Source organism: Danaus plexippus, chromosome 17, assembly GCF_018135715.1.
Source record: "Danaus plexippus chromosome 17, MEX_DaPlex, whole genome shotgun sequence".
Lineage (NCBI taxonomy): Eukaryota > Metazoa > Arthropoda > Insecta > Lepidoptera > Nymphalidae > Danaus > Danaus plexippus.
This window is the reverse complement of record NC_083548.1, coordinates 1,417,953-1,437,233: the sequence shown is the minus strand read 5'-3', so window position 1 is coordinate 1,437,233 and position 19,281 is coordinate 1,417,953. Positions and strand designations below refer to the sequence as shown.

The window sequence follows — 19,281 nt, the reverse complement described above, 5'->3', positions numbered from 1 at the left end:
TCAATATAAAGTTCATTTTATTATCAATGGCTTTTTTGTTAATAAATTCATGGCTATCGTTGTTAAATGTTACAAATCTCTTTTTAAGGATAAATGATAAGTAATATTTATACATGTGATTTTATCTTAAATTAGTAAGAGATGAAAGTCGAAGCTCTGTCCGCGACCATGGTTACTGCGGAGTAATTGAATCTTCATTTAAAATGTATAATTATAATGCGAAGTAAATCCATAGGACATGGCTTTATTTAATATTTTTTTTTATGTGAATGGTGCCAAACGAGCAGACGGCCTACTTGACAGGCAGTAGTAAGCGTCGCCCATGGACATCTGTAACATCTCTGTTGCAGATGCGTACCCAACATTGGTTGTTGAGGAATAGGGAGGGGTGGGAATAAGGAAATGGCAACCGGCTCTTTCACTCATCGAACGAAACGCAACCATTAAACACTACTTCACGCCGATCTTCTGTGGGAGGGTGGTACTTCCCCGGTCGAGCCAGCCCATATTCGACTTGTAGTTACTTAACCACAGCTTAGCTCTACCACCTACAAATATGTACTTGCAAAACAAATACCGTTAATTTATTAGAAAATATTACAAATATTTCTCCTTGAATTAATTTCAGTTCAAGTACTATTTAAATATGGAAACCATGACAAGCAACGCTACAAGTAAATCTTGAATTATAATCATATAATTAAATATAATTTTATACACTTTGCACTCATGTGCCATTTACATTGAATAGAAAGACACTAATAATGATATATCTTTATTATTACTTTATACATTATTTAATAGAGAAAAAATAAGTGTGTCTTTATAACCTCTCAGAATTTTACATCTAGCAACATTGATCTAACATAGACAATAAGTAACAACAGTCAGACTTTTGACTTAACAATGACTGTCAAGCCACGGTATATCGTGAATGTGTGTTTTCATACTTAACCAAAGAAACTTCGAGAAAAATATTTTACGACTCAGAAAAACATTTGAATATAAGAGAGGATAATAATAATTAGGAGGAAAAAAATTAATAATGAAACATGGTGAATGTTATGAAAGGTGTTCTTGTGGAATGGTTGGTACATATACAAAGCATTCTAACGGAACTAAAGAAAAGAACTAGAATCTTCTTTATTTAAATTTACAATTTAATAAAGTAACATGTGATTATTATTCTATGTAATCCATATCTGGAGGGATATTAAAGTTTTGTTCGATAGCTTCATTGTCCATTTGAAAAGTATTCTTGATGTATGACTTGAGAATGTAAATATTTTCTGTCCATCTGTTTACTGCTTGTTTAAGATCCTAGAAATGACTTCAAGCATTAATATCGCATATTTTTAACAAGAATGTGTATTTCAACATATCTAGTTATAAAAACGCAAGGTTTTCAGATAATATTACACTTTCTCCTATTATTTCTTGAACCACTGATCCCGACGTTGCAGCTCATTTGCGGCAACCGCAATCACGGGCAGACAAGATCAAAAATACAACTTAGTACTCTTAGTTCGTGTCTAGATATAAGTAGGATCATTTCAAATTTAGTTAGGAAGAGAAAGTAGCTTGGATGGTGAATGAGCGTTTGACGTGCTTTTGATGGGAGCCCCTTAAACCTACACCTGAGTCACAAGTCCCATGTACTGTTGTAGCTCGTCTCCCTGCAATGCAATAGACCCGGCACCCGCATAGCGAATCCATGAAGTGCTGAGAAGTTTCGTCTCATATAATTATATCTAGAGATGAACCAAGCTGCGTATTTCTTACTTCAATTTCTTTCCTAATTTTTTCTATATATTCTGGATCAGAATCCCTGTATTTCTGTAGTTCCTTCATGATGTCATTTTCCTCTTTAGTCAGTTGATCTAACATTGCTAACAATTGTGTCCTTTCTTCACTTGGTTCCCGGCCAACCTTAAATGTTAGTTAACATTGAGAGTAACACAAGTAGGTTTATCATATAAAAATATCTTTGATGTTATATAATACATACAGACTCCAATGTAATAGAATCGGCGGTTTTCTTCAGCTTTCTAACTGTTTCATCCAAATCATTTTGTAAATCTATAAGTTTCCTTTTTTTGGCATTTTTTTCTTTGCTGTTTGATAAGAATTTTAATATATAGATATTTTTCTTTCAAACCACATATTCTTATTTTATGTTATTATAATATAAACCTTGGAAAAGACCAAAAATAAATCGAGGTTCCAATCTTTTCTGAATCAACCAGATGATCATCCACTAAACTTTGCACTACTTCCTTAACTGACTGCATTGTAATGCCTTTTTCTTTTGGGGCTATTTTCTCTAACTCCTATTGGAATTTGTTATATAATATCATTTATATTACAATAATGTTACTCTTTGTTTATATTCAAACTGACCTTAAGTTGGTAGAAATCTCTACTCTGATGGAATATTTCCAACATCCTAGATCTCTTTTCATCTGCGCTCAATCCCCTTTTCTTGGACATTTTCCAGTGACCCAGCAATGAAGCAGTTCCTACTCCACTTAGATGAAACACTGGCCCTCGGTAGAAAATTTATCCTTCAGGATCTGGATGAAACCCATGTGTTTATTTCATCAGATATAGTTGAAACATTACAAGCTCGTGTTGATGATTTGATGGACCAATTCAGTTTCCCAGTTCACGATAAAGGTTTGTAATTATGGCGTCAAGGGAATCTGGTAGAGTTAAGGATGCTGAGAAGCGGAGGGTTTTGGATGATGCAGCAAGGAAACGAAGAGCTAGAAAAGCCATTGAGGCCCTCGAACTGGACAATTTCCATGAAGACCCCCACGCCGATCTGGTTATGTCAAAGAAAGTGCCTAAGTTTGCGGATTCAAATGAGAAACCTACAAGGAAGAAGAAAGCCAAAAGCGCTGAGTATTACAAAATGAGATTCAGGAAAACGTTTGCCCAACTGGTGGAGGAGGACGCGAGCTTTAGACCAGAGCCTCCTAATTATCTTTCAGCCCAAGTACCACCTTCCAAGTAAGATATATAACATTTCTATATGACAATTTTTTGTGTCATAATAACATATAAGGGTCGGTTTTATTTAATTTTTCATATAATAATGTATAATATGTATTTATAATGTCCATCATATTTGTTTCAAGGTTTCCTGACCGTCATTTCTGTGCTGTTTGTGGATTTCCCTCAAACTATACGTGCATTCCTTGCGGTGCTAGATACTGCTGCGTTCGATGCCTCGGGACACACTTAGATACACGATGCCTTAAATGGACTGCCTAGCTTTGTAAACTAGTTAATAGCTCTTGATATAAATAAAAAGTAATTTGTTATAATAATAAAGGTTTCGGATCTTATTTCCTATTTCCCATTTGCTTATATACTTCATTAATGTAACATATTTGAAGTTATAACAAGCAGCCGATCTGGAGCTCTGTTATTATAAATTTTTTCTATGAAAATAATAGCAGAAATCACTGTCGCCCAGTAACTGCATAATTACCAGTGTAACTGGCAATGGTAGGTGCAGAGAAATAAATTTTTTATCAAAAATTATCTAATACTATTTGTTCATTACTTTTGATTATACTTTTTGGGACCAATAAATATCGATGAGTACATCACAATGTAATGAAAAGATACGAAAAGAAACCATATAGGAATTCGTTATAACTAAAATTGATAAGTAAAAGTTCGTATTTTTGTTTATATCGCCATCTAGCAAATTTAGTTGTTAAGAGTAAGTATGGCCATCTAGTGACGAGAAGTTTTCTGGAGACAAAACAATTCCACTACTTATCCACAGATGGCACTTGCCTTGAAAATATAAATTATTTATTCTAAACCAGGATAATGGAGATACAGAACTAATAAAGCCTCTCGGCTTTTCTTTAATAAAATCGAAATCAATCTATTTTAAACTAATGTTCTTTCAAACAAAAAAATCTGTCTTAAGGAATTAAAATGCAATAATAAAAATATTTATCGTAAATTATTTTCATATTAGAAAAATATTATCTATATAAATAAATAGTTACTTACACTAAACTGATGACATTAAGTGGAAAGAAAATTTTTCAGGCAGGCCGTGATGTTACAATTTAAAAAATTTACAATACGAACTAAGAGAGACATTAGTTGAAAAACTCCACTTTAGTAAAGTGTTTTAGTTTTTATAACATTTATAAGTGTTAAGAAAAATATAGAGATCTGAACATTACGAAACGTCCTAGTAAATCAATAGAAAGGCACTATGTCCTGAGATTTGAATATATGAATAGAATTTTGATTAATCCTTGAACTATATACAAGTACTTTGGTATAATAGACAAGTGCAAGCTGCCTAATTACTAAAAATCGAACCCCCATTACATCATTTGTCAGGGGCGATCGGGCTCACAGGACGCATTTGCGATAATTTAACATTTGTGACAACAGCTGTCAGCGTAGCGCTAATAAAGGGTACACTGTTTACAAACGTGCAGAACAAATGGGGCTTACGATTACAAACTAAAGCAAACACTAGCTATTTAGCTATTGGCTATTTTGTGTAAATAATGTTAACTAATTGAAAAAATCATATTCGAACCTTGAATTTATAGCTAGGAAATAATTATTATGTCACTCACTCTGTATGTAATCGATCCCAGTTGCAATAAAATACGATATAGAAAAGTTATAAAAGTTGGTGCAAATATGATCCGCTCTAACGGAAAACGAAAGTAAATTTGCGGCGGGAAAATATCCCGCGGGCTCCCTTTTTTAATATTTCAGATAAGGGCAAAGGAATATTGACATACAGCCACGTGCTGTCTTATCTGCCAGTTTTGCCACCCCAAGCAGCTGTGGTCATAACAGAGGTTATTGTGAACGAACAGATGCCCGCCACTTCCTATTTAGGTAAATGTCGATATTAATGGTCGGAAGTCATGTCTTAAACAACTTGTTGGCTTTTAAAAATTAAATAATATTTACATGAACTCTCAAAAAAAAATCAAGAACTTTTTCGTAGTGTCATTATTAGTCACTTAAATAAGGAAAGATGCCCTTCAGAAATAAGTATTTAACGGTAAAATACTAACTGCCACTACTTTTAATATCCCGGAATGCGGTAGATATTTATAATTTACGCATCGGCTTATTTATATATTTCTTTTATTTCAGATACAATAAAAGGTGCAACTTTTTCTCATTAAAACAAAAGACATCAATTTAATATTCTTTATTTCTGTTTTGGCGTTAATTGTGTTATCTATGTGTTATATTTTCAACAATGGAATGTCAGTGACATAACAAAACTTTTTGCAATTTTCAATTACATAGGTACACTATATTTTTTACAATATTAATAATCTGCTATAAAAGATTAAATGCTTTCGTTTTATTGACTTTCTAACGCTTTAGTTTCTACATCGTATCACAATAAATGTTAAGGCATTACAATGGACGGTCGCGCCGTAATGGCGTAATGACAAAATGGCGACAATGTGACGTTGATTTTATGTCACTCTCAAACGCTACCTATAAATATCCGTAATAGTTTCTGACAGTCCATTTTACAAGTGCCCCATAAAAGTATCCATTCTTAAAATATATATACTAAAACAATATCAACTAAATGTAATCCTAATATTTACATAAAGTACAGTATAGTAACTAAACTATTTAAATATACAATTCTGACTTAAAATTATTGACTCGATTTTTAATAAATATATTAAAGCCAAAGAAACATACATATTAAAACGGGTAATACTGGGTTTGTATGATGAAAACCCGATGTCTGAGGAACAATTTCGTACCGTCAGGTAACAGACCAGTGAGATTCAGCCATAGAAAGATACAATATAGAAAATTATTGTCGTATTTGTACTTCCGTAGGCCACGAGGACGGTAAGCCGTGAAGAGTGAACGATATTTTCCATCATCACTTCAAGGGTCATCTTTCTTTTTTCTCAATTTACCCTCAGTGTGTATAGTATGCGTCACCTTTTCCACTACCTCCGCCAGTTCAGCCCCGGGCTCGGTGGCCGCTGATAAAGCGGCGATGTACGCGCACGCTATCCGCAGCACCGATAGCTTGGACAGCTTCTGGTTGTGGCTGTACGAGGGCACGGATCGCCGCAGTGTATCGAAGGCAGCGCTTATCGTGTGAACCCTCGTCCGCTCCCTAGCGTTGGCCTCTATCCGCCTCTCGCGTGTCATGTTCTTGTAATTCCTTTGTTCTCTCGGTTTTGATTTATCGGGGAAGTCCACCACACCGGGATGTGGAGGCACTCGAGGTGGTCCTGGCCTTGATTCGATCGGTTTAAGTGCGGGCGGGGGCGGCGGTTCTAACGGCCTCCGCCTCTGCCTTAATAGGCTGGTTTCGCTCTTCTTGACCAGAGACAGAGGTTCTCTTTGAGGTTCCTCGGTGAAGGACCACGGTCTGAAGGGGCTGGTGGGGGCTTCGCTTTCCGGGCTGGTGAGGTCTTCCCTCGAACTTAGTCTGATGCGTTTCTTTGGTGGTTGGAGGCGAGTCGGAGTGTGTTGTCTCTTCCTAAGGTCGGACTCCACCAATCTGACCCCCGAGTCGTCGGAATGCGCCGGGCCGGAGCAGGAGTCGTCATCATCGCCTCCGGAGACGAATCCGGCGTCCCTCTCCAATATACGATCTGTGACAAAGATAGAAACTAATTAATACTAACGTATATAGCCCGATAAGTCCAACGTTAATTGGTATCCATTTAAAAACTAGATAGGTCATTAAATTCAAGGCGCTATTCCCATAGTTCCCGTTTTATCGACGACCAGCGGAAGCTGGACAAAAAGATGAGCTCACAAACGAAGCCGCTCGTTATGGCTACGAGACTTGACTGTTAATCTGTTATAATGGACACTCAGCTAGCGGTGAAACGACCTCTGTGCATTCGACACCTAATCACAAATCTATTTTCTTAGTAAAACACAATTTCCTAAACATGACGTTACAAAAGTCTATGTGAAAATTTATAAAGATGTTAGAAATTTAAACCGTTTTTATATTATAACGGAAATTCAAAAAAAATCCAGCTTCGTGGCGCCAAAAAACATTACTTTTTGACCGAACTATAAAAAAAATTTAATGAAACATAAATTTATATAAATAAACGCATTAGGAAAACCCAATATAAATATCAAAAGAATTTTAATTATTACCATTATGATTACAATATATAGAATTACATAAAATCCTGTTCGAGAAGATAAATATCGAATAATTTTAATATTCAATATATATTTTTTTTCTTGCCGTTAGCGCCGGCGCCTACGTGATCTAAGAGCGAGTCGATCTTGAATGCAAAGTTGTTTGCAAAACTAACATATATATACAGTATAGTTAAGTTATACAATGGGTATATATATAACATATATATATATATACCCATTGTATAACTTAAGTTGCAGATATATATGTAATTAAACTATTGCAATACATCGCTGCACGATGGTACTGGTTTCGTATAAAACTGGTTTCCGTCCACATGGGTGATGTATTTCACTTATAGTAACATCGTCCGCATTCCATTTGTTGCCAAGTTATTTAGATTATGATTGGATTTTTCCGTATATTTAAAAAAAAAACATACACAGTTTTATCAAAAATATTTCGGATTTACTACGCGTTTTTTTTTAAATTATTTTATCTACACGTTCCCGACGTTTCGGTTACTTTGCAGCAACCGTTATCACGAGACGAGATGAGAATTGGCCTTAGATCTCATCATATTTGTAGCATTTAAAATTATTTTTTTCTTCATATAAAAATGTCCTAACATTCATAAATTTTCTAAGTATGGAGATTTAATAACATCAATTACGCTTTGGAAGCTTATTTTATTCTCGTTAAATAATTATTAATTGACAAAAAAATAAGTTGTAAATGGTGATCGATATATCACGAGGAAATAAAATACGGAAACAAAAGCATTGTGAAATTAATGAAATTTCCTTAAACATAACACAAGTTCACACTACACGGAAACGGGCGCTTTACGATTACAGTACATATAAGTTAAAAGTTAACAAAGAGTTTATCACCTCCAAACGGAACATATTAAATGTATCTTGTATGTTGGTATTACAACTTGTATGTTGGTATTGTTACTTGTATGTTGGCAGTGCTACCGGAATTAGTTTATAGCGCATAATCAAGCAAACGTGGCGCCGCGAAGGCGTTCCGATTAAGCAAATCTGTTTGGTTTCTTATATATAAGTAAACACACAAAAATGAGTCTTATTATAATGGAATGTGAGCTCGCTATCACGTTACCGTCTGCAAAACTAAATCGCGTACCTTCTCACACTACAGGTGTATTTTTTTCCAACCATAAAACAGTATGGCTCCGCCTACGATTGGTTGAACTTTTAATTGCTTCACAGCATTAGAAAGAATTTTTATTTTTCTGATGAATATTAACAAAAGACAAATAAATCATAGTTCACAAACTAATAACCATCCTTTCAACCTTGACGTAATTTAAGTTGTCATCGTGATTAACCAGCACTATGTTTATATTACACAGCCAAATAAAAACATGTGTAAAGAGGTTACATATATTATCAATACTTTAAAAAACAACTAGTAGTGTAATAAAATTCAAATCTGAGAAGATTAATGTGTGTCTCAATGAAATCCGGGTCCTGGGTAATATATCACGGCTTGTGGTCACAATAAAATAGAGCTCGAAGGGACCCGGTCCCTCATTACGCCGATTCACGTTGACGTGTTAAAACAAAGGGCGGTAATTTTTGGGTTTTTGACCTTATAATAACGATAATAAAGCTTATTTTCACGGTTCACGATTTTATACAAAATACACGGAGCATAGGTTTCAAAGAATCCGCTATAGTCCGTTCAAAAGGTTGAAAGGTGTCGATCCTGTCACTAGATAAACTTTAAGCTCAGAGGTGATATAAATCTGGCGCCAAATTTCACAGACACAAAACACCGTCTTTAAAAAAAGAAGCCTATACAAACTTTTCTTTTTACACCTCTTTCTTAATTTGAAGGCACGGGTCAAGTATTTTGTTCGAAAACGTCTACCAGTGCCAGAATTATGGGCAACTAAAATTGTCCTGTCATTTATAAGTGACGTATTTATTTAAAAAAAAAACACTAGACTACATAGTATAGAAGAAAAAACTAAGATGTTTTTTCTATACTTTTAAAACTAGGTTTTTCAAGCTCTTGAGCTTGAATGTAAATAATAATAAAAAAAAATATTCATAACTAGATATTGTGAAATTGTTTTTCACCGTTACAACGTTAATAGTTAGCGGGAAACGTCGAAAGATGCTCAAATGATTGAGGGTAATGACTGGATCCTAAACAAATGAGAAAATGATGACAGAATAAAAATAATTTTGAATATCCCCCGTCCGCCGTCATTCGCACGGTCACTTAATGTATGAGGAGTCGTGATTGTCACTGCGACTTTCACTCCGCGACATTAGAAAGACGGCGCCCGACCTATCATAATCAATATAGACTCAACATGATACATTAGCTTAATACAATCCATCACAGATATAAATCCAGATGCCTTATAATTATTGTCAATAAAACATTATATAAATCTCGATCCCAATTCCACATCTCCGGTATCCCGGGTTCGTATCCCGTCCGGGATCCTATTAGTCATGTATGCGGCGCGCGCCGGTTAGGCGACTTGCCGGCGCCATGCGGTCGCCGTCAATAAGTAACTAAACATTTTCTTATATGGTCTACATTTTATTATTCTTAGCGGCCATCGCGTTATATAAGGTTACTGCTGTAATTAACACGTGAAAATGTTTGTTAATTTTTTTAAACATTAATGGATTTTTAACACATTATTTCTGGTATCGGATCACGAGAAATGCATGCAACCTTCATGGTATATAAATAATAAAAATTAAAAAGTATTACCAATATTACGATACTTTCAATAATACTAAGGCGACGGTAATATTTGAGGATTCATTTCGTGTGCTGTACGGTATTCAGCCATTGTTACAATCTGTTAACCCTCTAATGCATTCAACCGCCTTGAGGCGGACATAAAACCACACTCTTGTAACTTGCTCTGTATGTAAATTTACTTGCCAATCTGCATAACACCGCCTAGAGGTTACTAATAGGTATACGTGAATTTTGTTGGTATAGAGGGGATCATGCCATGAAACGTGGTCGAGCGGATTCAGTCACATGTTTGCGGACAAGTGGTGAGGTTACATGCATAAATTGTTCTGCGTGAATGTCCAATCTTTGTGTAATAATTATACGTTTGTGGAACTTCGGTTGAAGCAGAAAAAATTATTGGTGAGTGACTAGATACCTTTATTATACATTTCTTCATTTGAGTGGAGTCGAATCAAATTTGGTGTCCTTCTTTGGGCCCATTTGAGGACCCCGTCTTTAGGCGGACTTATGCATGTGACTCAAAATAAAAATTTCTTTCGACGAGCTACAATATTTTTGACTTGTGTTGGTATGCGGTAGATAAAGTATATATTTTCAGATATGGCAAACCAAATGCGTAAAGATTTCATAAAATTATCTGAAATGGGTGAAGAGGAGATCTGGCAATTGCTAGATAATATTCCTACTGATGATGAAGGGACAGACGATGACAACGATGACGACGTTGATAGCGATCAAGGCGCCCCAAATCTTGATTTCATGCATACTGAAGATGAATTGGAACCACTCACTGACGAATCTCAGAAAACGGAAATACCTACTAATACAACAGAATCGGGCAGTGCAGTGTCAACAATTTGTCCGATTGTTCCAGAGCAACTTGATCAAAATGAAGAAATAATTTCGCTTATGCCTGACCACACAGAAGAAATTGCTGTACAGGAATCCGCGAAACCCTATCGACGCCGCAAACGTCCTCGTACCCCGGAGCCAACAGAAGAAGAAGACGGTCCCGTTGTTCAAGCTCTCGGTGTAGTGGATGATGTTGCAGACATGAAAAATGATTCTCCACAATTCAAATCTATTGTTTGGAAAAAAAAGAATCTTCACCTTCATGTAAATGAAGTGGTTTTTAGAGGTCAAAAAGAATTACCGGAGACGATTACCAGATTGGACACACCTTATAAATGTTTCCGTTACTTTATGAACGACGCCCTGTTTGACCATCTTGTTGAACAATCAAATTTGTATGCAAGGCAAAAGAACATAAGAACAAACTTCAGTGTCCAATCCGTTGATTTGCGAAAATTTGTTGGCATTCTATTGTATATGTCGGTTTATCGCTATCCAAATGTGCGATCATATTGGGGAAATAATTCCTTTGAGGCAATTCGCCAAACAATGCCCGTTTTGCGATTTGAAGCAATACGCCGGTACCTCCATTATAACGACAATGCAGCAGTAGTTACACGAGGTGACCCAGGATATGACCGTCTTTATAAAGTTCGTCCCTTGGTAAAACATTTCAATGAAAGATTTCTATCAGTGCCCATGCCTTCTAGGCTGTGCGTAGATGAACAAATGTGTGCCACAAAAATGACGGGATCCCATTTGCGCCAATATATGCCCAATAAGCCACATAAGTGGGGCTTCAAATTTTTTTGTCTTTGTGATACTTCCGGATTTTCGTACTCTTTCGAAGTATACACTGGTGCCGGAGATAACGTGATTTTTGATGGTATGCCAGATCTTGGGGCTGCGTCAAATGTTGTAGTTCGCTTGTCAAAACAAATACCAAATTTCGTAAATCACATCCTATACTTCGATAATTTCTACACGTCCCTTGGCCTGCTTACGTATCTCCGAAGTAGAGGAATTTACAGTTTGGGAACTGTGCGAGTAAACAGAGTACCCAACTGTAAATTGTCTAGCGATGCAATTTTGCAACAGAAAAAGGTTGATCGTGGTTACTCAGAAGAGTTTGTAGGTACTGCATATGGTATTGATATATCCTCTGTGCTATGGAATGATACGAAAACTGTGCGCCTATTGTCTACCTACGTTGGAGTAAAACCATTTGCGTCTAAAAACATAAACAAACAGATTTCAAAAGTAACACGTTGGGATAGAAAAAAGAAAACCCACTATGACATTGACTGTCCACAAATCATCAAAGAATATAATCGGCATATGGGGGGTGTCGATTTGATGGATGGCTTATTAGGCCGTTATCATATTCGTATGAAAACCCGGAAATGGACCAACCGAATTTTTTATCATATGGTCGACGTGGCAATGGTGAATGCTTATATACTTTATCATCGGTTGCATCCCCATGCAGATAAAATTGAGTTGCCAACGTTCAGAACACAAGTCGCAGAATCACTCTGCGTGTGCGGCACTATTCCAGTAAAACGAAGCGTTGGCCGACCATCCAATACGACACCGCCACCAAAGATACCAACAGCGAAACGAGCCTATCTGCCAACCGATGATATTCGTTATGACCAAATTGGCCACTGGTGCGTTTTTAGGGATCGGTCTGGCAAGAAGCAGTGCAAATACCCTAAATGTAAATCGGAAACTCAAGCATACTGCACTAAATGCAATCTATCTTTGTGCAGTTCAACAACAAAGACATGCTTTTATGATTTTCATAACAAATAGTAATTGTAAAATACAGAAAGTCTCACTCAATGTATAATAAAGGAAAAGTTTTTTAATACTACTCACTGCATGCGTCCGCCTAGAGGCGGATGATTGTTTTTTACCTATAACAGCCGCACCTGATAACAAAATCAGTTTTCTTCTTCATATTTGTTGTTCTAAATATGAATCTAAAATTAGCTGAAATTTTCAATACGATAGAAAATTCATGCATTAGAGGGTTAATACAAGCGGTTATGTCTGTTAGAGTCAAAATAATCCATTGTTTCAGTTCAGACTCAACATTTTGTCTGAAACACACCTGCTCGACACGTGCTCCGTCTGTCGCGTTATGTAATTATCATATATTATTAGAATTTGTACTCAAATGTTAAATATAGATACATAAAGCAGCCGAATAGTAACACATTACAATTCAAAAGTCGTAGACCGACATCATAAGTTACTTTTCTAGTCATTCACGCTTTAAGGACTTATTGAGATTCGGCTAGAATTTGTTTAAAATTAAAAACAAACGAATTAATTCAAATTTCAAGGTAATAGTTTATTTTGATGGTTTAATTATTCCTGTTTTTAAATACATCATTATTATATTATTATTACACACAAAACTGATCACAGATTAAATAATAAAGATATTGGATTTAAAAAATAAAAATGAAAAACCTTAATATTATTAATATAATCACACCGCCAAGATTCTAATAATGAAACAATTAACATTATAAAAAATCTATTTTATATATCTGCCGTGTTTTTTTTTAAATCCTCATTTCCAATACCATGTTTAATGGATAGTACCACCTGGTTGAAAGAGAAAAATTGCATTTCAGTGACACATTGTCACAAGTCATTTGTTACACATCTCAACTAGCACCGATTTGAATAAAACCTAGGCTTTAGCATAGATTTTTATTGTAAATTAACTTTTATTATACACTATGTTGAATACGGTAAATACGAAAATCTAATACCGCCAGCTGTGGTTGACGTTTTGCATTTGATTTGACAGTTGACAGATGACAGATAGCGTTCGGATATCAAAGCTCTTTATACGTGCGAGGGCAAGCGTATGGTAATATAATTTGATGATTATCGCGATAAAAAGAAAACATTAATTTGCAACTTGTTTTTCTAACAAAAGATCACACATGACTTTATGTACAGAATTCGCGAACCGTATTTGATTTAGAATATGCTTAAACAATTTTAACTTTTTCTTTTATATTAACTGTTGTTGTAATGAATTTGTTGTAATAATTAAATAAATCGTCACGAAGTTAATCGAGCGCATGAGGGAGGATTTTAATAAACATTTCTTGCGCTATATTACGATTACTGTTTGTTACATTTACTTTTTATTATAGACGTATCGACATATAATTTAAAGAAAATAATGGTACCTACAGCGGTTTGGGAAACTTCGTTATTAAAAGTATATTACTATTTAATGATATTAACCATTAAGAATATAATAAGACATATATATATTTATGTATATATATTTTTTTTTATTTTGTTTTTTTTTCCCGGATGTTATTTCATAACGAGCTGGCGCCATCGCCATTCAAATTATGCAATAATTAATTCAAACGCGTTGATCTCGGAATTCTTTAAGACAATAACGAGACAGAAAACTAAACACAATTGTTCCGTCATTTCCATTTACACCTGGAATGCAGCTGTTTATTATTTATAATTAATTCTGCAAACAAATAATTAAAACATCTTCCATGTTAAATATAATAAATATTTCCTGTCTTCGAAACCACTTCATAATTAAATTAGAATATTTTTCAAATATTAGGTTAACCTCTGAAATATAATAACATATATATGTATTATGGTCAAATACATATATGATGTATACGATCCGACATTTTACTCATATTAGATACATGAAATTAATAATTAGCAAGGAAAAAGATTACATTGAAATTTTATATGATAGTGACGTAACAAGGCCGTTAGATGTGCAAGCCGTGACACAAAATACCGACTGACACTTTATCAGAATAAATTTTAGAAAATTGAAATAAATTCCAATTTTGATTTTTTTTTTTTTTATTATAATATGCCAGTATTTATTTAGAACGCCTGACTTACGACAATTCGTTTAAAGTGGAATTTATCTATCATTCTAAATAAATAATATGCGTTAATAGCAATGAAAAAATCTAGTTTTCATTTCTGTTAGTAAGTTATACACATAAAAAAGCCATTTCCACCGGAAACAACCAACGAATGTGTAAATATCAGATTTACTGCACAGCAACGCAAGTTTATTATTCTACCGCTCTAACAATACAATCAAAGTTACTGTAAAATAAGCCACTTAAATATAAGGATTATAAGATAGTTTTTAAGCACATCTCTCATAGATTAATACTCTCTGATATAGCATTTACTCATTTAAACTGGATTTCCTAAAAAAAAACATTTAAAGCTCCTTGATTTTTTTTTTTTTAATTTAATGAAACCTTATACTAGAGATCGTTTCGATTAAAATCATGACATTAAAAAAATCAGTATCCGAAGCCGTATACGAGCCGTCCAAGTCAGCATTCGGATTATATTTATATTATAGCTGTCATTATATAGTAAGTTATGTTAACTCATAAGTCTTCGAAAAAACTTTTTGTATATGGCAACTTTTTCTGTATCCGCGTATCAGGGGAAGTGTGGGCAATCCTTTGTTTTTTGTCATGACCACCCACTGCTTCCTCTCTTTGTCTTTTTCGATGAATTTCGTCCCCTTGTCTTAATGTTTAATATGCAGATTTTTAATTCCATTTTCACCCTCTCATACTGTTGAATAACTGATGTATTCAAGTTTTTATAACTTATATTTCAAATATGTTTAGTTTTATTATGTAATAATAAAAAAAAAGTACATATAAAATGTCAAAGATCAATGATACTCATCCACGATGAAGTAGAAACAGCCAACGTTTTTAATGGTGAAAGTCCAGAGGCTTTATCTTTTAAAATATAGTATTGTCAGTTTATATAGCACATTCGTAAACAAGTAAGTGGACATGTGTTAGAACAAATCGCTAACTACAGCCTACATCTGTCCGCCTCATGACAGACAGCATTGTTTTAATACATCTGTTACATTTGAATTTTCACACTAATGATTTTGTTCTATCCAAAAAAAAAAAATCGAAAAATATATAATACACAAGATTACATTTCGTTTTAACTTATTTTGTATAAATTTTCAACAAGTTACTTTAATTATATACAAATTAAAATAACGTTCCACATCAAACTGTCAATGTCGTGTTAAAAGCGCGGTCATGAAAAAAAAAAAAAAGTAATTCAAATGACCGAAAAGTTTGCATTACTTTTGATATTCGGTCCGTTTTATTGGCAATTCTTTACCGTTGGCAATATTTAGAAACATGTTCACGTGTCAACACGTGTTAGCGGACGATAGTGTATCAACAGGTTGTTTTGCAGTTAACGCATTTACATTTGATCCGCTTCGTATTACAATACCCGATGTTCTTGTTTCACGCTGAACCTTCTATCAATCTATAACATGTCATGTGAGCATATAATTATCTTAGCTTTTTATGTCGCGATGCCTTACGCGTTACGCCATCGGGAAGTCCCAAAGTTTGTTCACTGACAAGATCCTGCTTCTTGTGATTATGTGCATACAACTAATTGGCGTTTTTTTCTGTACGCTTATTATATACATTTTAACCGTTAATTCTTTCTTATCTACATTTAATTCGATATACATATTAAACAATAAATCTCCTTACACTAAAGTTAATTTCATAATTTAGTATGGTTTAGTTATAAATCTTTTTAACTTTTAAAAACATCTGATCGCCATAGTGTTGTGCAGACGTGCGTAATAAAAAACCGAACTTGAAAATGGCAATACGTTTTTTCGACTTCCACGCGTTATTAAAAAGGGAAGAAAACTAACAATCGGTCAACAATAAAACTGAACGGTTGTCGCCACATGTCATGACGTCAATTGGCGTACAGATGTAGCGGTTCCAGATGTGCTGGTACCAGATGTGGTTGTAATGGATGTAATACAGACGCCTGGTTGACATCTGTATCACTGTAAAGGGTAGCGCTGCCTATTACTACCGATTTAAACAAACGCAATTCTCTGTTAAAAATTACTATCGATATAAAATACGAATGCAATTTGATCTTAAAGAAGATGTCATGGTAACAAATTTCATTTTAATTGCGTGCGTTCAGTGCTTTCGTACTAGCAACATATTTTTACATCACACAATACACATTGTCTGATTGAAAGATATCTGTGGCAATTTCGTCCAAACTAAATGAGTTACATTTTATATAAAAACTTCAAAGATATAAAATGATTTGCCCGATATTTGCTATCAAAACATGCGAAAAAACTATGAAAAATAATTTTATTTGCAGTATCAATATTCTGTTGGCAAGAAGATCCGTATCCAAATCTAACGACCCCCGCTATGCGACATGTGAATAAACAAATTATTCGAACGATCTAAAACAACGCTTATTCCATACTGATAGGTGTTATAGTTCCATAATCATATTTGTTACATTAAAATACCGTATACACTTGTTCCAACGAACGAGGGTTTTCACCCTCAACATGTGCATAGTTTTTTTACACTCCCTCTTTAAGCGATAAATTTGAACGGTTATTTGTAAATTAGCTGCACTAATTATGGAAAAAAAAACATCGTTTTTTCGATATATATATATATATATATATATATATGCCTTTTTTATTAAATATATCGACACTATGGCTATACGAGTCGCACAGTCCGTTTAAGAAACAAACATTTTTAAATGTCTGTCGTCGTTCCTAATAAGGGCTTCAAATTTGTCATCCTTCCGCTAAACAATCATGTTCATTAGACTATTTAATGCGCTTCCCGTATTTATGAAATAAATTTAATACGTCATGAAATTACGAAATCCGGCAAACTTAATTCTATACAATATAATGACTGAATAATTATTTGTATGGATACGTAAAAATTTTGTTCTGATTTAGAATGGTATATGATAAAATTATTATACTCTTAATATTAGATTGATTAATTGTATTCCATAAATATAATATCAGATAATAAAGAGAAATAGATATCAAATTTAATAACTAACATCATTAAATGAACTGGGAATACATTTAAGTGTGCCTAACGAAAAACAAAAATAACACATTGTTTACCTTTGCAGTCAGGAATGACATCTTCGGACGTTATGAACGTATTCGCTGACATTTCAAATACAAATCCAATAGAATCCAATATAAAACACTTATAAAATAATCACGTGAGCACAATTTCATTTATAAAAACAAACACTAATTGTCATCGTATCGTGTTAAGTGATGTCAAAATTGATACAACCACTCGTCACGATGGTTGGTTGTCGACTGAAACCGGCCGGGAACTGGCGGGGTAAAAAGAATGGCGCCACTACAGTCTCGCCCTTAGAGATGCACGTTTATATCAGAATTCATCGTATTCTACATACCTTTTAAAGCTCAAACTACATTCACATGGGAAATATTTATATTACATACCAAAGGATTACGAATGTTTTAATCCAAGAGCACACATATAATTTAAATTTAGAAAAAAAGCTATCTTAGACGTAAATAAAAATGAATCTTAATAATTAAAAAATATCTTAAAATTTTAAACAAAATATTTTGAATTCATTAAACTTTTTATTACTAACGATTGATAGGTATATATAAAAAAAAAGCAATTTGTATTATAACGGTAAGTAACAAGTTATGTTATGTAGTATCTGTGTATAAAAAGTGCGTTTAGTGCATTCGTTTATCGATACCCGTCCACACTAGCGCCAGCCGGTCGCACGCTCGCAGGCTATTTCCATGTCACATGTGCACTGACTCATGCGTTACAATGCTTTACGATCGTTTTGAATCTCCCGCATTCGTTTCAAATTAGAATTTAATATGTAATTAATGTTCAAAATTATATTAAATATATTTTGATTGATTATTTAACGTTACGTAAATGTATCGCGCAATCATGTCGGTAAGTTTATTAAGCGAATAAAGCAATGATGCTTTAAATTCTTAAGTCTGGTTAATAACATACGTATGATAATTTAGATAGAAGACGTCAGATCATTGTGATACAGCGTTTTTCATTATTTGAAGACGGAGTTTTTTTATCTGAGTCTGTTATTAGTGATGTTCGATCGAAATTCAATTATACTATGGAAAATCGAAAAATAATAATATTGGGTGTCGTTGTTGGATAGTGACAGGTTTTATTTGATTTTATAGTGATTGTCCGATGTGGCGCTGGCGGCATCCCCTTTCACAACTCTTAACGCGTCCAGATTTGGCAACGGTGATACGAAATCCTGTTCCTTCGACTTTTTGCTCGGACATTTCCTGAGATTCGAAGAACTGTCTGCAAAAAAAAAAACACAGTTTCGCCTCCAGCCGCTTATACAGGTTTTGTCATGAATTTTTATAGGCTCAAACAGCGCTACATTAAATCAGATCTTGAGCGTATCAGAAACGGACTTGTCCGCTATTTACAATGTCATTTCGTATTATTTATACTGTTGTAATTAAAACGTCAGTTGCTTCAAACGTCAATGTCAGATATCCGATGTTTGTACAGTGATTTGGGTAGCGGGCTAGCGAGCTGTTACTTGTTAGGTGCGAAGGA

At 34.3% G+C, this 19,281-nt stretch overlaps 4 protein-coding genes across 4 annotated transcripts; 2 read left to right on the top strand and 2 right to left on the bottom strand.

Annotated features, from left to right (window-relative positions):
• The first annotated feature begins 892 nt into the window (after positions 1 to 892).
• Positions 893 to 2,684, top strand: LOC116771360 (general transcription factor IIH subunit 5). Its single transcript, XM_032663203.2, has 2 exons — positions 893 to 1,087; positions 2,498 to 2,684. The coding sequence occupies exons 1-2, from the start codon at positions 1,053 to 1,055 to the stop codon at positions 2,682 to 2,684; spliced, it is 222 nt and encodes a 73-aa protein (XP_032519094.1). The 5' UTR covers positions 893 to 1,052.
• LOC116771358 (meiotic nuclear division protein 1 homolog) lies at positions 1,183 to 2,647 on the bottom strand. Its single transcript, XM_032663200.2, has 5 exons — positions 2,401 to 2,647; positions 2,194 to 2,330; positions 2,009 to 2,114; positions 1,783 to 1,929; positions 1,183 to 1,320 (listed from the first exon to the last, which is right to left on the bottom strand). The coding sequence occupies exons 1-5, from the start codon at positions 2,488 to 2,490 to the stop codon at positions 1,183 to 1,185; spliced, it is 618 nt and encodes a 205-aa protein (XP_032519091.2). The 5' UTR covers positions 2,491 to 2,647.
• Positions 2,685 to 2,686: 2 nt separating the features above from the next.
• LOC116771359 (zinc finger HIT domain-containing protein 1) lies at positions 2,687 to 3,336 on the top strand. The gene is made up of 2 exons (XM_032663202.2): positions 2,687 to 3,012; positions 3,141 to 3,336. Exons 1-2 carry the CDS (start codon positions 2,687 to 2,689, stop codon positions 3,274 to 3,276), a joined length of 462 nt encoding a protein of 153 aa, XP_032519093.1. The 3' UTR covers positions 3,277 to 3,336.
• A 1,864-nt stretch (positions 3,337 to 5,200) lies between these two features.
• Positions 5,201 to 18,021, bottom strand: LOC116771426 (transcription factor ATOH8). Its single transcript, XM_032663271.2, has 2 exons — positions 17,793 to 18,021; positions 5,201 to 6,647 (listed from the first exon to the last, which is right to left on the bottom strand). Exons 1-2 carry the CDS (start codon positions 17,842 to 17,844, stop codon positions 5,926 to 5,928), a joined length of 774 nt encoding a protein of 257 aa, XP_032519162.1. The 5' UTR covers positions 17,845 to 18,021; the 3' UTR covers positions 5,201 to 5,925.
• Between the last annotated feature and the right edge of the window lie 1,260 nt (positions 18,022 to 19,281).